At 37.6% G+C, this 19,940-nt stretch overlaps 1 protein-coding gene across 15 annotated transcripts in view; it reads right to left on the bottom strand.

Annotated features, from left to right (window-relative positions):
• The window catches only part of PTK2 (protein tyrosine kinase 2), a 190,753-nt gene that overhangs the window by 63,907 nt on the left and 106,906 nt on the right, over positions 1-19,940 (bottom strand). For all 15 annotated transcript variants that reach the window (XM_017818296.1, XM_017818297.1, XM_017818282.1 and 12 more), the window contains 6 exons: positions 11,658-11,737; positions 10,117-10,179; positions 6,025-6,079; positions 2,214-2,354; positions 1,409-1,486; positions 742-849 (listed from right to left, as the gene is read on the bottom strand). In XM_017818296.1, coding sequence (XP_017673785.1) covers positions 742-849; positions 1,409-1,486; positions 2,214-2,354; positions 6,025-6,079; positions 10,117-10,179; positions 11,658-11,737 — 525 coding nt within the window. The remainder of the gene's footprint in view (positions 1-741; positions 850-1,408; positions 1,487-2,213; positions 2,355-6,024; positions 6,080-10,116; positions 10,180-11,657; positions 11,738-19,940) is intronic.

Here is a 19,940-nt window from a genome sequence, read left to right as displayed (position 1 = left end):
GCTTATGAAGTGGCTTGCTGGCTAAACTTCCAGTCAAGCCCTGTCCAATACAACTGCTATGACATTATTGCTCTATTCACAATTCTGCAGAAGCTGCTTATTCCTTAAAGCCCTCACAGGTGGTATCTTTTTTTCCCCACCCTTTGCAGCAATTTATTCTTTGCCTAAAAAGAACCCCTCCCAATTTGAAGACAGGTAATAATAATAATAATAAAAAATAAAAGATGGACAGTGGAAAAAGAGATGAGAAACATACAGACAAGCTCTTAATTTTAATATCAACATTCATTATCCTCTGCACAGATCTGACAACTTCCCTCAGTCCTCCCTCCTCTACCACAGTGAGGGCTTCCTGGTGCACTGGACCGAGGAAAAGATTTGATTTCACCTTCAGTGCTGCCTCCATGTAATCCCAAAAAACAAATGCTCTCTTTTTCACATTTCCTTTATTCACAAAAGTTAAATTGCTTAGTTCCCTCTTTAGGACACAGTATCATGCAGTGCTATTAAACCGCACTGAAGAGTTAATATTTTTATATTAAGCTTCTTGTAAAAATATCAAAGTCTAAAAGCACGAGACACAAAATTTAAAACACATAATGACCTCTAAATGTACTTTAACACCAAACCCAGAACAAGAGTACAATATACAGAATATCCACATTAAGAGCATACTAATCTCCACCCCTTCCCAGGAAAACGAAAGTTAGTAGTAGTTTGTCACAACTGTCAATAACATACCTCAGGTGCACCTGCTATCTTGAGTTGCAACATCCCTTTTCTATCCTTGTCTTCACTGTTTGAATACTGAATAGTTTGCACTTGATTGAAGTCTGCCAGATGAGTTGGCTGCAGAAAGGCCGCAAAAAAATGGGGGGAAAAAAATCAAAATTACAGCAAAATACTTCACCTTTATCCCTGATGCTGCAAAAGCACACGGAGACTGATCTCCAAACTACACTTGCAGGAATCTGTTCCTCTGTTTCTTTCTACAGTTCCATTACCACTGGCTAAGAACACACACAATTATCCACAGTGTCTGGAAAATTAATCCAGCACCACCACTGTGCCCACAGAGGTCACTGTTGAGTAACTCCAGGAACACACCAAAGTGGGAACAACCTCTTGGATGTTAAGAGAGAAAAAACTCAACGGGTAAAGCACATGGAGTCTGTGCTCACAGCTACTCAACATCCCTCCAGACTGCTGGAAAATGTATGTTTTTATCCCAGACCACAATCTTGTATCTGACCAACAGCTGTATAAGCTGAGCTCCAGCTCTCCTGTGTTGAATTCTGTGTTTAACTCAGAGATCACCCTTGTCATTCCCCCTTGTGTGACAGTTCAGTTCACTTGGTTGATAAGGCAGTAACTGAGAAGAAACCCACCCAAAGAGAAGCAGACTTACATTTGCACCCTTGTCTGTCAGGTAACTGATTCCTTCTTCTGGGCCAATTGCCAGTTCTACTGAAATAATCCAGCTTGACTTCAGAACCAAAGGAGAAAGACAGGGCAAAATTTCAATAGTAAGACAAAACCTTGCTAAGAAATACTATCCTCCACCATTACAGTTACAGGTTTCAGTAATTAACATCTAGAAGCTTTTAAGCTCTTCAAACATTTTAGAAATATATTAAAATCAAGTAATTCTGTAAGCAGCAAAACTCCTCATGACTGGTTTCCGGGGGATCCCTGCTACTCAAAATGCATTTCCATGTGTTTTATCTTAGGTCTACATGAGAACTATGGATTTCCTCTATTTCCTCTTCTCATGGACACTGATGTTCAAGTTCTAATTTCTACTCTAGTGTCCATTTTCACAAAATTTGCAGACTTAAAGCCCTTCCTCGAAATTTTTTTGAAATGAGTAGAGATTATCAGGCATTAGAACAAAATTTACTAACAAGAGAAGCTGAGAAGCCTCATCTGCTCACAAAAACGGCTGAGAAAAGCACTTGACTTCCACAAGCAAAGCACCAATAAAAATATTTAATAGCATACAATTCTTACCCTACTAATGAATGATTTTTTTTTTTTAAACAGTCAGTGGAGAAAGTTCTAAATAAAATCAATAAATACATTTTGTTTTTACTGAAGTCCAATTGTCTCTACATCAAAACAGAAACTAAGCAAACAATTAGTGCCGAACTAAGCAAATGAAATTAGATTTATAACAGCATGTATTGTGGTGACTGCCACATTCCTCTACTTACACCAAGAGCACACTTGAAGCATTCCTTGTCAAATCTGTACACTGGAGAGAGGATCTCAAAGAATTTCAAAATACTTTCTTCTCTATTGAGGTTGGCAAATTGTCGAAATGTTTGCTGGATTAATTTCCGTAGTGTTTTGGCCTGGGTATTAAAATATTCGGAGAACGACTATTTTAAATCTCATCAGTGAGAGACATTTTAAGAGTTTTGGTCACTTAGCAGCACGAACAGTGTCTTTATCAATGAAAAGCAGACAATTCTCAACCAAAAAAAAGAAGCTTCAAAATATAAGTAACAGTTCTGTCATTTAAATTTCTGCTATATTATAGAGGGGATGGCTTAACTAATAATATCTTGGATAAATTACAGTAAAAGACAACATGTTAATCTTTCCAGGAATATTTTTTTTAGATTCCTCATTCCCCCAACTTCTGAACTGAGTACCAATACAAAACCACAGCAATTTATACCTTCATACAAGGTTTTAAACCTCAATCACCCTTCTCTCTCTTACCTGGTAATAACAAGCCAGCTGTAGCTGTATCTTAATCTCTGCACACAATAATTTAAGACTATCCATTACATAGTGGATTCTTTCAGTCTCACAAGACGCAAAGTAACTTCCATATAAAAAGGTAAAATTTAAATAGTAAGTGAAATGTAAAAAGTATAGCAAATACGTAGATTAACTATTTTAACTATATTGCATATGATTTTATGGACTGTTTCCAGGGTGTAAATAACCACTTAGAGCAGTACAAATCAACCTTCCAACATCTAGGGCAGAGCAAGACACCTAATTACACATCCTGAAAGAGAAAGCAAGTAAAGGATATAAGAACTACAAGGACAAGCTATATCAAGATTCATGAAAAGTGAAGTATCTGTCTGTATATAAGTATAATCCCTGGAAAGGCTGCCACTCATGAAACTAAAAACAGGACCTGAGAAGCAATCTCTAACATGCCCCCAAAGTGAACAAGCAATCAAGAATCCTGAATTAAAATATCTGCCTAAAGTGACTCAATGGGCTTAAAAAACCATTTCTAATATACCTTCCAACTAACAACAACGAATAGAAGCAAAACCAGCTTATCTTTGCAAGATGCCAAGGTTAAGACAGGAATTACCATTGTTCCTGCACCCAAACATATCTGAATGTCCCATTGTAACAGCAATAAAACTCTTTTATTCTTTCACTTTGCCTGTTAAAGCTCCAGGCACTAAACAAATATCAACTTCCTTTTCTCATTAGCACTTCCAGCCAGATCAGGCACTCATTTTTAGTAAGCCTTAACAGAACACTTAGAAGTCAAAATAGCAAGAATTTTTTATCAAGAGTGTTCAGAAGGAATGCCAGTAGCAGTGATCCAGGGCTGTTGCACTTTCACATCCAAAATAACGATCAGTTTTGCAACGATGCATATACAGGTTGAAAAAACCCTCGTCCCTGAACACATTGTTGTAAAGTTAACAAAGAAATCTGTCACTTTGGTCTAATTTCAAATTACTGTGCCAATTTAGCAGAACCTTTCAGCAACTATCAGGTGGATCATTACTCTAACCAGGCTGCAGAGAGTTGGGTAAGACAATAGAGCATCTGGCAACCAGGAGAACTCCCTTCTGCATCCAGAGCTGCCTCAGACTTTGTGGGACTCACACATCGTACCTTTCTGTTATCTTTATTTTTACTGAGAAAACCAAAAACAAGGGAACTGCAAACCTCAGCCTTAGCTTATCACCTGGCAAATATCAGGACCAAGTCACTACAAAATGAAAAAAAATCTGCCAGCTGAAGTTGTCCCAATTATTTCAGCCACTCGGTTGTTTAAAGATACTTTATTGTGTCCGTGGTTTGTTTTCCTGACCCGTAACATGTGTTACCTGGCTTTTTTTCAGTCCACCAAGAACTACTCCTCACTTTAACGCTGAGATCATTAGCAAAGGTGTAAAGACAGAAAGTCAGTCAGAACCATAGACTGGTTTGGCTTGGAAAGGACCTTAATGATCATCCAGTTTCCAACCTCCTCCCACGGATAGGGACACCTTCCACTAGACCAGGCTGCTCCAAGCCCCATCCAACCTGGCCTTGGACACTTCCAGGGATGGGGCATCCACAGCTTCTCTGGGAACCTGTTCCAGGGCCTCACTACCCTCACAGGGAAGAATTTCTTCCTAATATTGAATCTAAAACTACACTCCTTCAGCTTAAAGCCATTCCCCCTTGTCCAATCACTTGCCCAAAGTCCCTCTCCAGTTCTCTTGGAGCACCTTTAGGCACTGGAAGGGGCTCTAAGGTCTCCCCACCCTTCCCTTCTCCAGGTTGAAAAGGCCCAAAAAACACACCACCTCCATAACAGAAGGGGGGCATCTATCATAAATATCTGCAAATGGCAACCTCAAAGGAAATGCACTGAAAACTTGCTCTTAAAAGCTTGTCTAAGGACCATTTTTTTCCCTCTGCATTTGTTCAAGGCAGAGAGAATCAAGAGAAATAAGTAATTTCATATTTCACGGCCATCAGGAGCCCTCCTTTGCCTGCCAGTTCAAAATCATCGGTCTTCACAAAGTGCAAGAGTCATTTAAGAATTTGGACTGATCCTAGATTATTTTGAATAGGGATTTAATTTTCATTAAAAAGCAAACCCGCTTTTCCTTCCCTTGTTTTTCCTCTTCATACATCCAACTATTTTTTTCATGACTTTGCAAAGCTCCACTAAGCTTCACCTTCTGGCAATTTCTGCTTCTTCTTTCTGCTACTCTCCCCCTTTCAGGATGTCTAAAGAGCAGTTTTCTTGGTCAGTCAGTTTTCTGGCTCCACAATCCCATTTTTGAGACCGTTATTCTTACTTTTTACATCTGGAGCCTTTCACCACAATTTCTCCGTTAGCAGGGAATACAGTTTCAGATAATTGCTTAAATTAAAATGCAGAGGGATTACTTAAATCCACTTGACTTCATTAGCTCCTGATTTTCAAAAGTCTTTTGAAACAAAACCCCGTCATGACAGACCTTTTCTATTTACCCATTTAAATCACAATGCAAATCTGAAGCTGAATTCTATTATTTCTATAAAGCACCACTGCCTACCAAAACCAGCTCCAAAATAGCAATTTATGACTTATACTTTCATGTATGAATGGTAAATAGGTATCTTAACCAAGACATTCATATTAAGGTGGCTGTAGCTGTAAAATACTTGGTGACCAGTTCTAATCCCCCTTTTCAACACATGTTGAGAAAAATTTGCATTTTTTACACTGAGAACATATGGACTTCAACGGGAGTGAGATTCAAGTAACGTTTATAGTCTTAACTGGGATTAACATAAGTAGAAATTACTGGAAATCTTCCTTGAATGAGCTGGATAGAGTCTCAAGCAAGGAAGGCAGAGCATGTCTTATCAAGTTGCCAGTAAAATATGCTTTTTTCTGTCCCCTTCCTCTTTCTCCAGAAGTCTCATTTTTCTTTTGAGGAAGAAAAAAAAAGAAAAGTTATTTGATATATGAGGATCCAAGGACTTATTTTGCATTTCTGTCCCCAAGGTCTGAGAGGCAGAGCTGTGCCCCTCTCACAGAAGCTCACCAAGGCCATGTGAATCCCTGTTATCCCAGTCCTGCCAGATGCACGGCTGTATTACTGGGATTTAGATCCTACCAATCCGATAAACAGCTTGGATGTTTTTTCACCAAGAAAGCACAACTGTACAGCAATTCCCTCAGCACTATACAGTGAAAACGATAATGCAATTTTCAGATTTCTGACACTTTTTTCTTTAAAGTAGTATAGGATTGACTGGAACTATAATTACCTTCACTGAATCTAGTAAACTCTTCGGAAAAAAACGTCTCAAACCAACATCCTTCCTGAAAAAAAAAAAATACACACGGCATTAATATCAAAAACATTGTATATTATTATAATGCTCTTTTTCAGGGTGGTGTTTTGGGTCTGTTTTCTGCTTGTTTTGCTTTTTAACTGGCACATACAATATAGCAAACAACTTTCATGGTAAGGTCATTGGCAATCTCAGAGCAACACAAACAGTACAATTAAAACTCCAAGCATGGCCACTTCCACAGCAAATGAGGGATAGCAGCACCTCTAGTTTCAACCCAAAAGGATATTGCATTTAAACAGGTACCTGTGTGGGAAGTCTGTTACTTGAAATGTTGGCGTGGGCACAGAGGAGTTTTGAGAATAAAGCCAGTTCTTTGTAAATGTTTTAAAAATTTAAAGAGTATTGAAAAACTATTCTTATTCAGGTGAAGAGGGAGCAACATGAAAATGGAAAACTGATAAACCCCTATTAGAATGGAGTAGGAGACACAACACAGACTCACAGAATGCTTTGGGCTGGAAGGGACCTTAATGACCATCTAGTCCTTCCACTACATCAAGCTGACCAGAGCCCCAACCTGGCCTAAAGAATCCAGGAATCCATATAGGAATCCTCATGGTATCACCTCACTAAGCATGTTGACTGCCATTCCACTACTGTTTTACCCTCTGAAGAACTATAATTAAAGTCTCTTTAAATTTCTACTGTCATTTTTTCCTCATATGGACCATCCAACATTTAAATTTGCAGCTTTTTTCTTCCATATAATCTCACTTTTTGTATTTGTAAGTCAGGATCCTAATTCTGCCTGTTAGCTTGAATGCTGCAAACTAAATTACATGGAGCTCACCTTCACACTTAGGTGTGTAGCCCTGGTTTGAAAAGCAGAGCCATTAGATTAAACATTTGTGTCATGTGCAGCACGCAGTTTAGGTCTAATGTGTGTTTGTTCCACTACAACTAAACATGAGCTTCAAAATAAGTCCTTGAGAAGTTGCCAGGGATATGTTGGTGCAGAAGATGACTTCTGTACAACCAGGTGTAAAAACATTGTGTGACCATGAACTACAGTATTAGCAAAAAATCTGCATGTAAAGAAGGAAAAACAAAGTGAAAAGAATTTATATCCTTTGCCTCTCAAAGGTGTTACTGATTTTTTTCCCTTTCAATTTAAGAGGTTACCATCTCTTTCAAACACTCTTATCTGCTTCTGGAACAAGTATGAAAGCAAGCTTTCCATGCTTTGAACATATACAGAAATACATCTGGAATTCTTACTTTTGGCAAAGAAAGAAAAGGCCTTTAGCAAGCAGAGATATTCAGGATTTATTTGCTGCTACCTAACGGTACAAGAACAAAGCCAACATTAAAGTCAATATAAAAAGCTCTCTCAAAAGAGAATAAACCAGGGTATTTTTAAAGCTCTCTGAAGATGAGCAGTACACAATTCCATACCAAAAACATCCTCAGCTAAGAGGAGCAGAACGTTCCTGTGCACACGAACACTGGCATCTGTGCAATGACAGTAAGCTGCAAGATTATAAAACTTCCATAAATGTTAATTCCTTTGATGCATTTCTTCTAAAATGCAAATGATATGCAGTTTATCATCCCACACAGTTACAATGAATCTCACACACTATTACCATCTCAGTAATATGCAAAGACATTTTGACAAGGGATATATTAGTTTAACACAAGGCATTTGAGGGAGAGATGGTGTTTTTGAAACAAAGCCCCTACATCACCCCAGTATTCCACATCTTAACAGTCCTGCAGCACCTGGCTGTGACAATCTCATTTGACTCATTACTAAAACAAGTTGTACAGTGGCCTTTTGTACTGATCTGAGTGCAACAAATTAAGAAATTCTTATGCAGAGTACAATGGACCACAACTCTTAATAATTAAAATTTATTAATAAAACAGTGTTTAGCTGAGATCGCAAATTTATTTACCGGAGGAGAATTTAACGTAACAACCACAAAGATTTAATGCCCTGCTCCACAACAACCTATGGATACCTATAAATAATAGAATAAACACAGGAAATTGGAACATACAAACAGTTTTAAACACACAACCTACACACTCCTGCCCAGCTGTGCTGTGTGGGGGTGAAATGGCCAGCAAGGGAGACACCAACTCAGTCAACTGGTTTCTGATTGCCAGCAAGACATAATGAGATCCTGGTTCATACAGCTCTACTACAGCTTTGTGTTTAACCTCATCTACTCCAGCCTTCTTGTGGGCTTAAATGGAAATTCTTTTATTTTTAATGTATAAAGTTCAATAGGAGTAATAAAACAACAACTGCAAATAGATGATGCCGCTTGTCATATAATGATAAGCAGCTTTAGGCAACATATATCTTTGTTTGTATTTTTTTATCTCAACTGAAGTTACAACAACAAAGTAACATTAGATTAACATAATACACTTTAACATGTTTTTTACCAAATTGTGGCTGCAGCTGTTCCTTCCTATAGCTCCCATTTCTGTACTTGTAATTATCCCTGTTCTATGTTAACAGGCTTCGCATTTATTATGAAAGAATTCTTCTTTCATTCCATGAAGGCCCAACTATTAAAGGCTACTTAACAGTTTGATTCTATCTACCATTTCCCATCCAGATCTGGCTTTGTATGACAATCTGATCAAAGACAAATATACATCAAATAGACATCTGACAAAGACAGGCAAGGAGCAATCACACACAGTGAAAAAAAAAAAAAGCCATTTAAAAATTGTTCTCAGCTGGTTAAGTGCCTCATGATGTACTAAAACTAGCAGCCCCTCTCAAAAATTAACAAAAAGCCTCTCTTGAGCAATAAATATTTCTTGTGTAGTTAAATCTTTATGGGCTACTAAGGTGGTAAGATCAAATTAGTACGTTTTGGTAATCATTGGCATGTTTTGCAGACTCTTATTAGCTTGTAATTATCTATACTATAGCCAGTTGAAAGTGTTTTTCATTTCTCCCAGCTATATCTCAAAAAAAAATCACATCTTGCTTCTCAAACCCAGGATATTTCTACTAGTGACTACAGACAAAAAACTAAAGTCCTTAAAAAAAATACCCCTAATTCAAACAAAACTAAGGCTTTAAAAATCCCACATAGATAGAGGAGCACTACAGAAACACCAGCTACTCTACAGATAAGCAATCAATTCATCAAAGTTATCTTTTTATTACAATCATAAAATTTCCCCAAAAATCCTTGTGAACTTACTGACTGTGATGTAAAATCCTATCTTCCACCTCCAAATGTTCTAATTTCACACCTCTAAAAGTTAGCACACACTGTCATTAAAAATAAGGAAAAAAAAAATAGAGACTTGATTGCTACACCAACCTTTTATCCCAATTTTATGTTAAACTGCACAGCATCTTTTCAGAAAGGTAATTAGTAGTGACGAGTATCACTGGTGCACAAATGTCTGAAACTCATTCCACTGTATAAACACAAATATACCCAGTTTTCAATCCCTGAAGCTTCTAAAGGACTTTGGTTTGTCTGAACTGCAGCCATCTCCTGTACCACATGATTAAGCAGCCAAAATACTCTCAGTATAAGGATGCTTCTTGGTCCTCTTAAAATTTGGGATACACAGATAAATAATGAACTTGCTGATTGCAAAGTCACAACTCAGAAAATGCAAACTGGGCAAACAAGGAAAAACAATACCACAAACATTTTCAAGTAACTCCAACTTTGCCACAGATGAATCACCACTGAGGAATGCAACTGGGCACAGAAACACATTTAGGAACAAAATCACCTTAGAACTGGAGTTGATGAACCCCATAAGCATTAGCAAAATTGCTAAAAATCATAATAAGCCAAGTTCAAACAACTCCAAACCTGTTTCATTGGACCACAGTTAAAGATGCTCTTCCTACTTCTACACCTTCAGGTTTCATCATCATTTTCTTACTTTAAAGCATCTCAACACACTTGGAATTAAAAACTACAGCAAAAATGTTCTGCTGTTGAACTGAATTTAATGTTCCTGATGAAAGAAAAGAGTTCAAACCTCAAGCCAGAACACAATACTTACTCTAACACTTCATAGTTGGACTTCTTTTCTAATGCATTGCCTCTCATCTCTCCGTAGGATCTCCTGAAGTCAGGAAAAATATTTGAAAGCAACAATTATTGGATGATCCAGCCTAAAAACTACAACATCAATTTAGTCAAATCTTTCACTTACCATCAGAAAACATTGCCAGAATGAATTACAATATAAATAGCAGTACATTATTCTTCTACCTAAACAGACACTTATTTTACAAATTAATTGCATTTTCAGAACCACTTCAAACTACCGCTGCTAACAAAAGAAGTGCCCCAACCTGCCCCTCAGCAGCTCTTCTCCACCTCCAACCGGACCTCTGTAAGAGGACTCTGTGCATGGAACAGGGAGAACCAGAGGAAGCAGGGCACGATGAAAACTTCACTGTTTCAATCCAGGCATATTCACATTAAAAAACCAAACTAAGAAATAAGATAAGCTGTTGTCAGGAGAAGGCTGGGGCTGTCGTTTCCACGGAGAAAGTGGACCAGGAAGGCTCAGGGTAAGAGTCTAAGTAGTCATCTACTAGAAATGTCTCATGAAAATGTCATGAAGAGCCACAGCTTTAGAAACAGGGAAAGCAGGACTTGGCTGACAACACGATCACAGATTATTGTACTCATTACTTGTTTCGAAATGAGGCACCAAGGATTTTGTAAGGAGCTCCTAATTACACAAAGAATTTTTCTTTGCTCTGGGGCGACCAGTAAAACTTATAACAAAGACATCGGGTTCTCCTGTGATACCTGGGCAATTTCATAAGCCTAAATTTTGGGTTAATTTGGAAAATACTGTTCAAAGGACACTTTTATTCTCTGCTAACAAGTTTACATTTGTCATTCATTTCTTATCAATTTTACTTCTTCCTTAATCTCCCTGTTCAAGACATCAGCAGAACTAAAGCAAATGTTTCAGGCTTGAAATTCTCCATAAATTAGCAAAACCCAACACATGCATTTCAAAGCTGGGAACTCTCTCAAGGATCTCTTAATCTGATATATTTATCTTTATTTTCCAGCTGTCTATACAGTTGACAAGAACATCAAAAACACCCAAAAGGATCCTTAAGATTTAATCATTCCAAAACAGCACATTAAAAATTGAGTAAATACAGAGAGGAAAGGTAGCAGCATTTATCTATAATTACATTCTTTAGCTGTAGGATTTATATATGCAGAATCACAAGACTATTTGCTAAATAACACCACAGATGCATTTTTTTTTTTTTTGAGCATACTTCAATGTTCTCTACAGGCCTTTGAATTATTCAGATGAATTCACCCAAAAGGCAGCATCAAGATGTAATTAATTAAAATTTAAAAATAATGTTAATTTAAAAACCACTAGAAATTGGTTAAAATACAGTCTATTCAGTTTCTCTTCAAATTACTTTGTAGCAAAAAAAAGTCTTATGATGTTTTATTCAACTCTACTGGTCAGAAATTGATTAACTATAAGCAGTTTCAAAATTAATGTATATATTCTGTCAGAAAGATGTTGAATAATAAATTAAATTATCAACTTACCGGATTTCAAGGCAACCTAGTTTCAAAGCAATTTCCTGGTCCACTTGATCTGCTATTTCTAACATATAGTCATTTTTCACCTACAGCAAAAGAAGCAGGTAGGCATCACAGAAAGGTCAGTTCCAACACAGACTAAAACACTGCCCAAACTACTTTAAAATAAATACATCTTAATTTTTTTTGAATGACTATTCACAGTGCATGAAGGGAAAAAAGAAGTTACTTTCATATTCTCCACAAATGAGCTGCACTTTAGTAAGAAACCCATTTCAACCACAATGAACTTGATTTAAAAATTCTTTACCTATGTCAATATTATCTATGTTTTATTAAATACAATCAGAACCTTCACAGGAGGCTGAGCAGGTGGTTCCACCTGCATTCAGGCTATGAGAAGGAAGGCTGTGTTCTTGAACCATCTTGGGCAAAAGGATTTTATTTTCTAGGTGGATCTAAATATAAAAATAAAACTGACAAATGCCCGGGCATTACAGTGATAATAAAAACAGAAGTGAAAAGAGTATTATGTGCAAATTGTACCACACGCTGGCCTAAAATAATGCCTGAACTAACGAGAAGAACCACCAAGAGTGAAACTAGATTGTCACCATCTATAGCAGGAAATACTTTAAAGCCTCATCACGTGTCCTGGAGTAGTTTTATTTACCAACATCGATGTAGACAGAATCCTACTTTTTTGAGGTAATATTTTCAGCACATTGGAATAATTTATACAGTAACTAATAATAACAACAACAGCAAAAAAACACCAGACAGTAAGAGAGAACAGAACCAGTGCTGAAGAACTTCACTCTTTTGCACAACAGGTGCTTTTCCCCAGTAACAAATCTCTGCAGAAGTACAGCTTTTCCTTAACAGCTCATGGTATCCTCTATGAAATCATGAAGTTGCTATTGAGATCCTAAAGCCTAAGATCCTAAAGCTGCAGAAAGCCCCAAAATGTCACAAAAATCCACATGACTGACTTGCAGATCAAAGAGAAGATGATACACTATGAAAGCAACACATTTCACAAAATGGGTTTTTTGAGTGATGATAAGTTGTGAGGAAAACTTATTTCAAACTATTACTGCTATGAAATTCATAATTTTAAAGATAAGGAAGTACAGCTGTGGATTCAACAGCTGGAAGTCCTCTCTGTCAGCATCCTCCTCCTAACATGTGAGCATCCACCACAGCACTCCCTTAGCACGGGGTGGCAGCTGGATCCAGCCCCAGACTAGAAACCCTGAGACCTTCCTGGTTCTAAACTGCATGAAAAGTTCTAATTTGTTTTTGAAAGATGTGAAAGAAGAAATATGATAAACTGTGCAAGAGTGAGAAAATGAATTACTACGACAGCTGAAATGTGAGGGGAAAAAAATCTTCTTGCATTTGAATTCATACAGGAACTCAACATGACAAAACAATGAGCTTTTAGCTCTTCTCAATTCAATTCCTGCAAATACTAATGAGACAGGAGAATAATTGTCCTTCAGCATCACGCAGTGTGCTATTTGTATACACATATGGAAATAATAATTCTGTATTCCCGTGGTAATAGTATACAAAATACACAGAATTCATAATTCTCCTCTCCATTATGCTCACAATTAAAAATCAAAACCAACAAACAACCTCCCATGTGAAACAGTCTTCATTTTGAATTTTTCTAGTAACATTTAAAAAGGTTTATCTGATTGAAGGTTAAAAGAAAAAGTCAACCACAAACCACAGACATATTATATATTTGATAATTCCAATGGCTTTAAGGGATATAAACTGAAAGATGCATTTTCCAGGAAGTCAGGATGTTTTGATTCTGTATTTTCATTCAAAACCATGAGGGTCCCTGAGTGCAGAGAGTCCTGAGTTAGCAAAGTACACAGTCCCTGCTCCAATGGATGAAATGTCTCTAACTTATTAAATAATTTACAAACCTCAACGGATAAATTAGGATGAGAGGAAATGGCCTCAGGCTGTACCAGGGGAGGCTTAGACTGGATATTAGGGAAAATATCTTCACTGAAAGGGTGCTCAGGCATTGGAACAGGCTGTCCAGGGAAGTGGTGGAATCACCATCTCTGGAGTGTTCAAAAGGAGGATGGATGTGGCACTTGGGGACGTGGTTTAGTGTTGGATCTGGCAGTGATGGGTTAATGGTTGGACTCAATGATACCTAAGGTCTCTTCCAACCTAAATAATTCTATGATTCTATAAACAGCATGACATAATAACTTAGACAATTAAATCCGAACTTCTGATCATCGGTAAGGACAAGAAACTGGTCCTGCACTAAAACTGTCAGACCCAAGCTCAGGGCAGGGAAATCAGAAATGTAGTTTTCAGGCTCCATGTTACTGCTATAAATGACCTCTGCAACCATACATTGGTGTCAAATATCAGCACAGCACTCCTCATCCTCAGGTCTACATGGGGATATTTCCAGAAGAAGAAAGAAACTGAAAATGCAAATTTCTATATGAGTTAAGATCACATATGGATACTCATATTCCAGAAATTCTCCCATCTTTTTTCTAAGAATTCACCTTCATGTACAGCCTAAGTTACTTCACTTAAAAAGCACACACCTGTTCACAAAATCCCTAGCCAGCCTTACATCCACCCAAATCAAATACCCATTGCCCAGATCACTTATATTTAATTAAACTTTTTTTTTTAACTAGACTTACAATTTTTTGAACCATTTCAACAATTTTGCATTACCAGGAAATTTCAGAACTGTTACCCATCCATTCCTTGAGGTATTCAGATACCAAAAAGAACTGGCAGTAGAAAAGCATTTTTTTCAGTCCTGACCTATAAAACTTCCCCTTGCAGAAACTATGCTAATTTAAGGCCCACTGTATCATGATCAAATGTGTGTTCATTTATCTCCACAGCTCGTTGCCTTGTGGATCCCAGTACTCAAGTACTTCATTTATTAAACTAAACAGCTTAAGAACATCTCCAGTGTCATGCAAACGTGATTTTAAAATGCTGCCAGCCTCACAAAACTACTATTCCATAAATAAAAAAGCAACATTACCAAACATTTTGGGGTTTATTTCCTTGTGCCCTCTGGCTTGTGAGCTTTCACAAATTCCAGTCATGTTTTCCTCAGTTTGACCCTGAAATCACAGGCACCAGAACTGAGGACTAAGAAAATTTAAAAGACCCTCCCCCAGTCCAACATTTTGGAAAAAAAAATAAGTATTTTACATTATAAACACCTATTTATTTTGGTGTTTAAATTCTGGAAGGTATGCAAAGAGATTATAAACTTCAGGAAGCCTCTGTCCATAATCTAGGGGTCTAGATTGAGCAGTGTCCTATTACAGACAGCATAGATAATAAATTGATAGAAGGAATTAATTTTATCTTTTTTCAGAAACCTGCCCGCACACGTTCTTTAACTTTCACTAAGAAAAAAACCCAGCAGATTCAATTTCTACTCCCAGAATACTAATGAGAACATCTCTTATCACCTTTAATTTCGCTTGACTATTCTCTTCGAGATGGCATCAGATCCATGCACGAACTAATGCTCGTGCAGAGGTTAGATAAGAATTTTGTAAGAGGTTCAGCACAACCTCCTAAGGAAAAAGCCTGAACAAATATTAAGTGGAAGAGATACAAGAGATAATTTAATGCTAATTAAGTGCACTGCCACAGGCAATTGAATAGTGTTCCTAGAAGTCTTTTGTGTTTGCTCAATTATAACTTTTATTATTATTATTATTGTTGTTGTTAATATAATTAAATGAGAGAAATGAGAATATTTTCTGTCTGTTTCAGACAAAAAAGGCCCCACTTTCAAGAGTATAAAGCCTATATACACACAAAGACACAAAAACTGAACTCTTACAGATCTAACAAAACCTATCAGGGTTTTTTTTCTGTTTATTACAAATTCACATGTTAAGGGGGAATGAATCCTGATCCCTGGGGGTTTGGAGATCCTGTTATCTCTGAGTTCATGTTACACCTGCAGAACTGCCCTCCTTGGTGGTACGTGCAGACCTTTACTTATGCCTTGGAAATTCAGTTACCAGTGTGCAAGGCCTGGAGGAAGGCTCACGAGTACATCAAGAGAGACATCACACACACACACACACACACATATATATAGACACACACACATACTCTATGATAAAACTACATGAAGTCTGTAGTGATCTCAAATACTTCATGGTCACAATATTACAGCAATAAAAGGGTGCCAAATTAAAAAGGCAAACACCTGGATTTACACCAAGATTATGAATTCAACTGTCACACAGCTAAAAGCCTACATACTTTTAATTTGTTAACAATCAAACCCCCAAAATATGATGCCTGGAGTGAATCACTTGGGTATATGTTGCTTGCAACAGACCTGCTTCCACTGACTTACTCCTTTTGCATTCCAGCATAATGTGCTTATCTGAACTCACAAGGAAAAATATACTGGAAAACAGTTTAAAGGAGGAGAGGGACCAAAATAATTTCTTACTGCAAACTGTGGTGTTGATTTCAAACACCTCTTCCCTCGGATTATTTTTTTTAAATGTTCTAACAAGTTTAAATCAGATTTACAGTCAAGCAGGTGTATGCTTTGGGGGAAAAGGATCAGTGTACTTAAGTTCCATTAAACATGGTATAATGGAAATGCAAACTGCTCCAGGCTTCCAGATGAGCACTAGGGCAGTGTCAGGGGTAGAGGAAGCAACTGTACCTGCATTTGCTCATTCACAGGCTGGCAAATAAGAATTAAAGTGTGGCCTACACCTCACATTTGGAGCCAACTTCTTGGTCACAACAGCTACAAACAGTGCACTACAAGGAAGGGATGCAAGGTGAGGAAAATAGGAATGCCAAACATAAATGAACCTCTTGGAAGTAGGAAAAGTCTTTAACGTGTTCTGCCAAAATAAAAGGGAAAACAAAATTGTCACCCCCACCCCCAACATAAAACATCTGTGTTCAGTGAGTACATGCTTAGAAAGGGGAGTAGTATTTAAAGCAAACAAGGACTTAGAAGTCCAACGCAATCCTCCACCATAACATACTTCCTGACATTCCATGAGAATTCACTTTATTCACTTTCTAGTCTAAACAATATTTTTAAAATATTTTCTATCACTATTCTTCACCTTTTAGCCAGAGCACAGATCTCTCTTCTGTCTCTAGTCATTTGGGCATTAAAAGTTAAAAGACATCATAACAAAAGAAAGGAGGTGAACACTGAACCGTGAACTGAAAAGCTTTTCCCACATGGAAGATGGGCACATAAACACAAGCCCTGTTTCATTTCTGATGTCAGACCTGTAAAATACTTGTTCTTTTACTTGAAGGGGCAAATTACTGACGGTGCCACTTCCAACTCCTCAAAATTTACTAGGAACTAATGGGCAGTTTCCCAGCTACAGAAATGGGTTGCAAATCCCAGATGGAATAATTTAAAAAAAAACCTGGAGACAGGGGGAACCCGTGTTTGTGAGATGGAGAAACCAGAGAATAGCCCTATGCCAGCATACATGATTTAAGGAGAAATCTATCACTGGCCTCGTATTTTCTATACCAGCTGCTACTTTCAAAAGCCATCTGCTTCATTTTCCTGCACACGAGTTTTTTATGCAGCTGCACTATTTCAGAAGAAGGTTCACCCAAGCTGACAAGCAGTTCATAAAAACACCACGTTGGATTCAGATTTCTTTATTAAGAACAAGAGTAAAATAATTCTGAACTTAGTAAATGCTTTCCAGGAGTTTAGGGATTTAAAAAAAACCCTGTGTACTGTGTCTTAAAAAGATATTTTAGGTTTAAATTCGTTTATAGCCTTAGAAATTATTAAATAAAATGATCAAACTTCACACTGAGTTTTCAAGTGTAAATACTGTGGAAATTCTTTAGCAACAGTACTATCAAATGATGTCTCAAAAAGGGCAAATACCAATAATTAGCCACTACACTAGCTTTGCCAGCTCATTTAATGGTACCAAGAAATTTCCCACAGGATAATCTCCAATTTTTCAGGAGGACAGTTTAAAAATAAGCAATCTATTTTTCTGGCTTTTCTTTCAATGTCTATGACCTACTTACACAACTTAGTCCTTTTTTATTTTATTTTTTCCCCCCGAATTTGCATTGCTTTGAAAACTGCATTTATAGAACCCTTCAGCGATTAAGTACCCCCTGAAGAGTTAAGTGCATAACCAAAAAAATCATCATCACAACATATAAGATATTTAGATAAGCAAACAAAGAAACAAAATGTCCTCTGTACTCCATTTAGTATATAGCACATGAATAGTAATTATAACCATTTAATGAAGCGTGGAAAACAAAGATTTACATTACATCATTTTCTCATTATCCATTTGTTCTATACAGATATTGGTATCTGGTGCTTTTATATATTCAGAAATTACGTACTTCTGTTTAGTTGTTTCATTTATACTAAAAAAATACAACTTCCTCTTAATCATCCTGTATACACAATAGTTTATTTATTCTCAGTAATTTATCTTATTTTGTTTTCAACAGCTCAGGTGGTTCTAGCACTTTCTTCTAAACATTAAATTTTCTACCACTGGCAGGTGATTCTATGTTTGGTTTTGTATGTTGTAATCCAACCTCAGCCACAGAGGCTGAATTTAGCCAGGATCTTTGTTTCACACTAACACACAACACTTCTGGTGACATCTATCCTACCAAAATCCAAAGACATTCCTGTAATTTACCAATTCCAGCTTCTGTAATGTGAAAGACCAGAATACCTCAATATATCCATGGGAAAAGCTGATTTTCTACTTATAAGGAACTACATAAGGGACCACTTATGTGACAGAACAAAAACTGAAGTATAGAGCACACTTGTTTTCATCACAATTTCCTAACCAAAATGAAAGATGTGTCTCTATCCTGCACTTGCAGCAGGTGCCACACACAAATCCACCATGATCCATGACACGGTTCTTCCGTGGTATCCCACCAGACAGAACTATCTCAAATATTCTGTGGTTTCCAGTGTAATCCTTCTTGTAGCATTCAATACACCACAGAAATGCTGCAGTGTACCCCGGGACACACCTCACTGGGTCAGTGTGGAACAGTCACCCAGTGTAACTGCTCATCCCTCATCACCAAACTGTAAAAGGAGGTGGCTCCTCCATCCTTGTTTCCCAACAGCAAGTTCTTGCAGGACACTGAATTTTCATCCCTACAAAATCAAAATAACCAGCTTGAAAGAAGAGGATCTCAACCTACAGCTTCAGAAATCTGATGCAGAATCAACCCTGTAAGATTTGTGTCTCATCTGCTCTGAATGAAGCCCCAGATGCACAAAAGCCCAAGGCCTGCTCCTAATGTCATCAGTATTTTTAGGAGCCACCTTAATGATCATAATGGTAGTTTTTAAAATACACACAGGAGGGGAACACATATGTGTTCCCACCCCTATTTACCCATCTGATAATATTAGACTTGCTACAGGAGATAAGTCAACATTAGGGAAAATTAGGGCTTTGGCCTCATCTAGGGGAGTTAAAAGCCCAGATCCAGTATCAGGATAACATTCATCTGCCATCTGCCCTCAGCTGCTCCTCCTCCTCTTCTCCCAAGGTCACAGTCTCTGTATTATCTAGAGGTGATCTTTGACATCTCTAACCGATTTTGGAAGCTCCTCTGTTAATAATAAGGGCATTAGAGACGGGGTGGGGGGGAAAACCAACTTCTGAGGAGGCATTGTTAGGGACAGGCTGGCTAAAAACGACCCCGTCTGTCCGAGTGGGCCGAGCTCCAGATGTCACTGCAAGGGCCGCTGCTGCCTCGCAGACCTTCCACAAAGTAGGACTTTACTCCTGGGAGCCATACAGGGCTCAGCCTACTAAGCAGGCCTTGCTCTCAGCTAATTTTATACTTCTCTCCGACACGGCATTTTGATTTTCCAGAACAAATGAGTCAAAGCATCAATGTGAATCAACTTTTTTGGTTTTTGGTTGTGGGTGTTTTTTGGTTTGGTTTGTTTGGGGTTTTTTGTTATATACAACCTAATACACTAATTGGAGAAATATTTTGTACCAGACCACTAACAAAGACATAACCCTCACGTCAGTACATGGGAACCTGTCCCAAGCATCTTAAATTTATCATGTTGGATTAAGAGTAATTCACATATGACTGCAAAAGAGCCCACAAGGATTATTTTCACCACTCTGTCTGACAGGGGGAAATTTTAAACCAAAGCAGCCTTTTCTCTTTGGCCTGAGCTTGGCTAACCATTTAAGAGGTGTTAAGGAA

Source organism: Lepidothrix coronata, unplaced genomic scaffold (assembly GCF_001604755.1).
Source record: "Lepidothrix coronata isolate B3197 unplaced genomic scaffold, Lepidothrix_coronata-1.0 Scaffold67, whole genome shotgun sequence".
In the NCBI taxonomy this organism is placed as follows: Eukaryota; Metazoa; Chordata; class Aves; order Passeriformes; family Pipridae; genus Lepidothrix; species Lepidothrix coronata.
The sequence above is the reverse complement of the archived record's forward strand: the minus strand, read 5'-3'. Positions and strand labels throughout refer to the sequence as shown.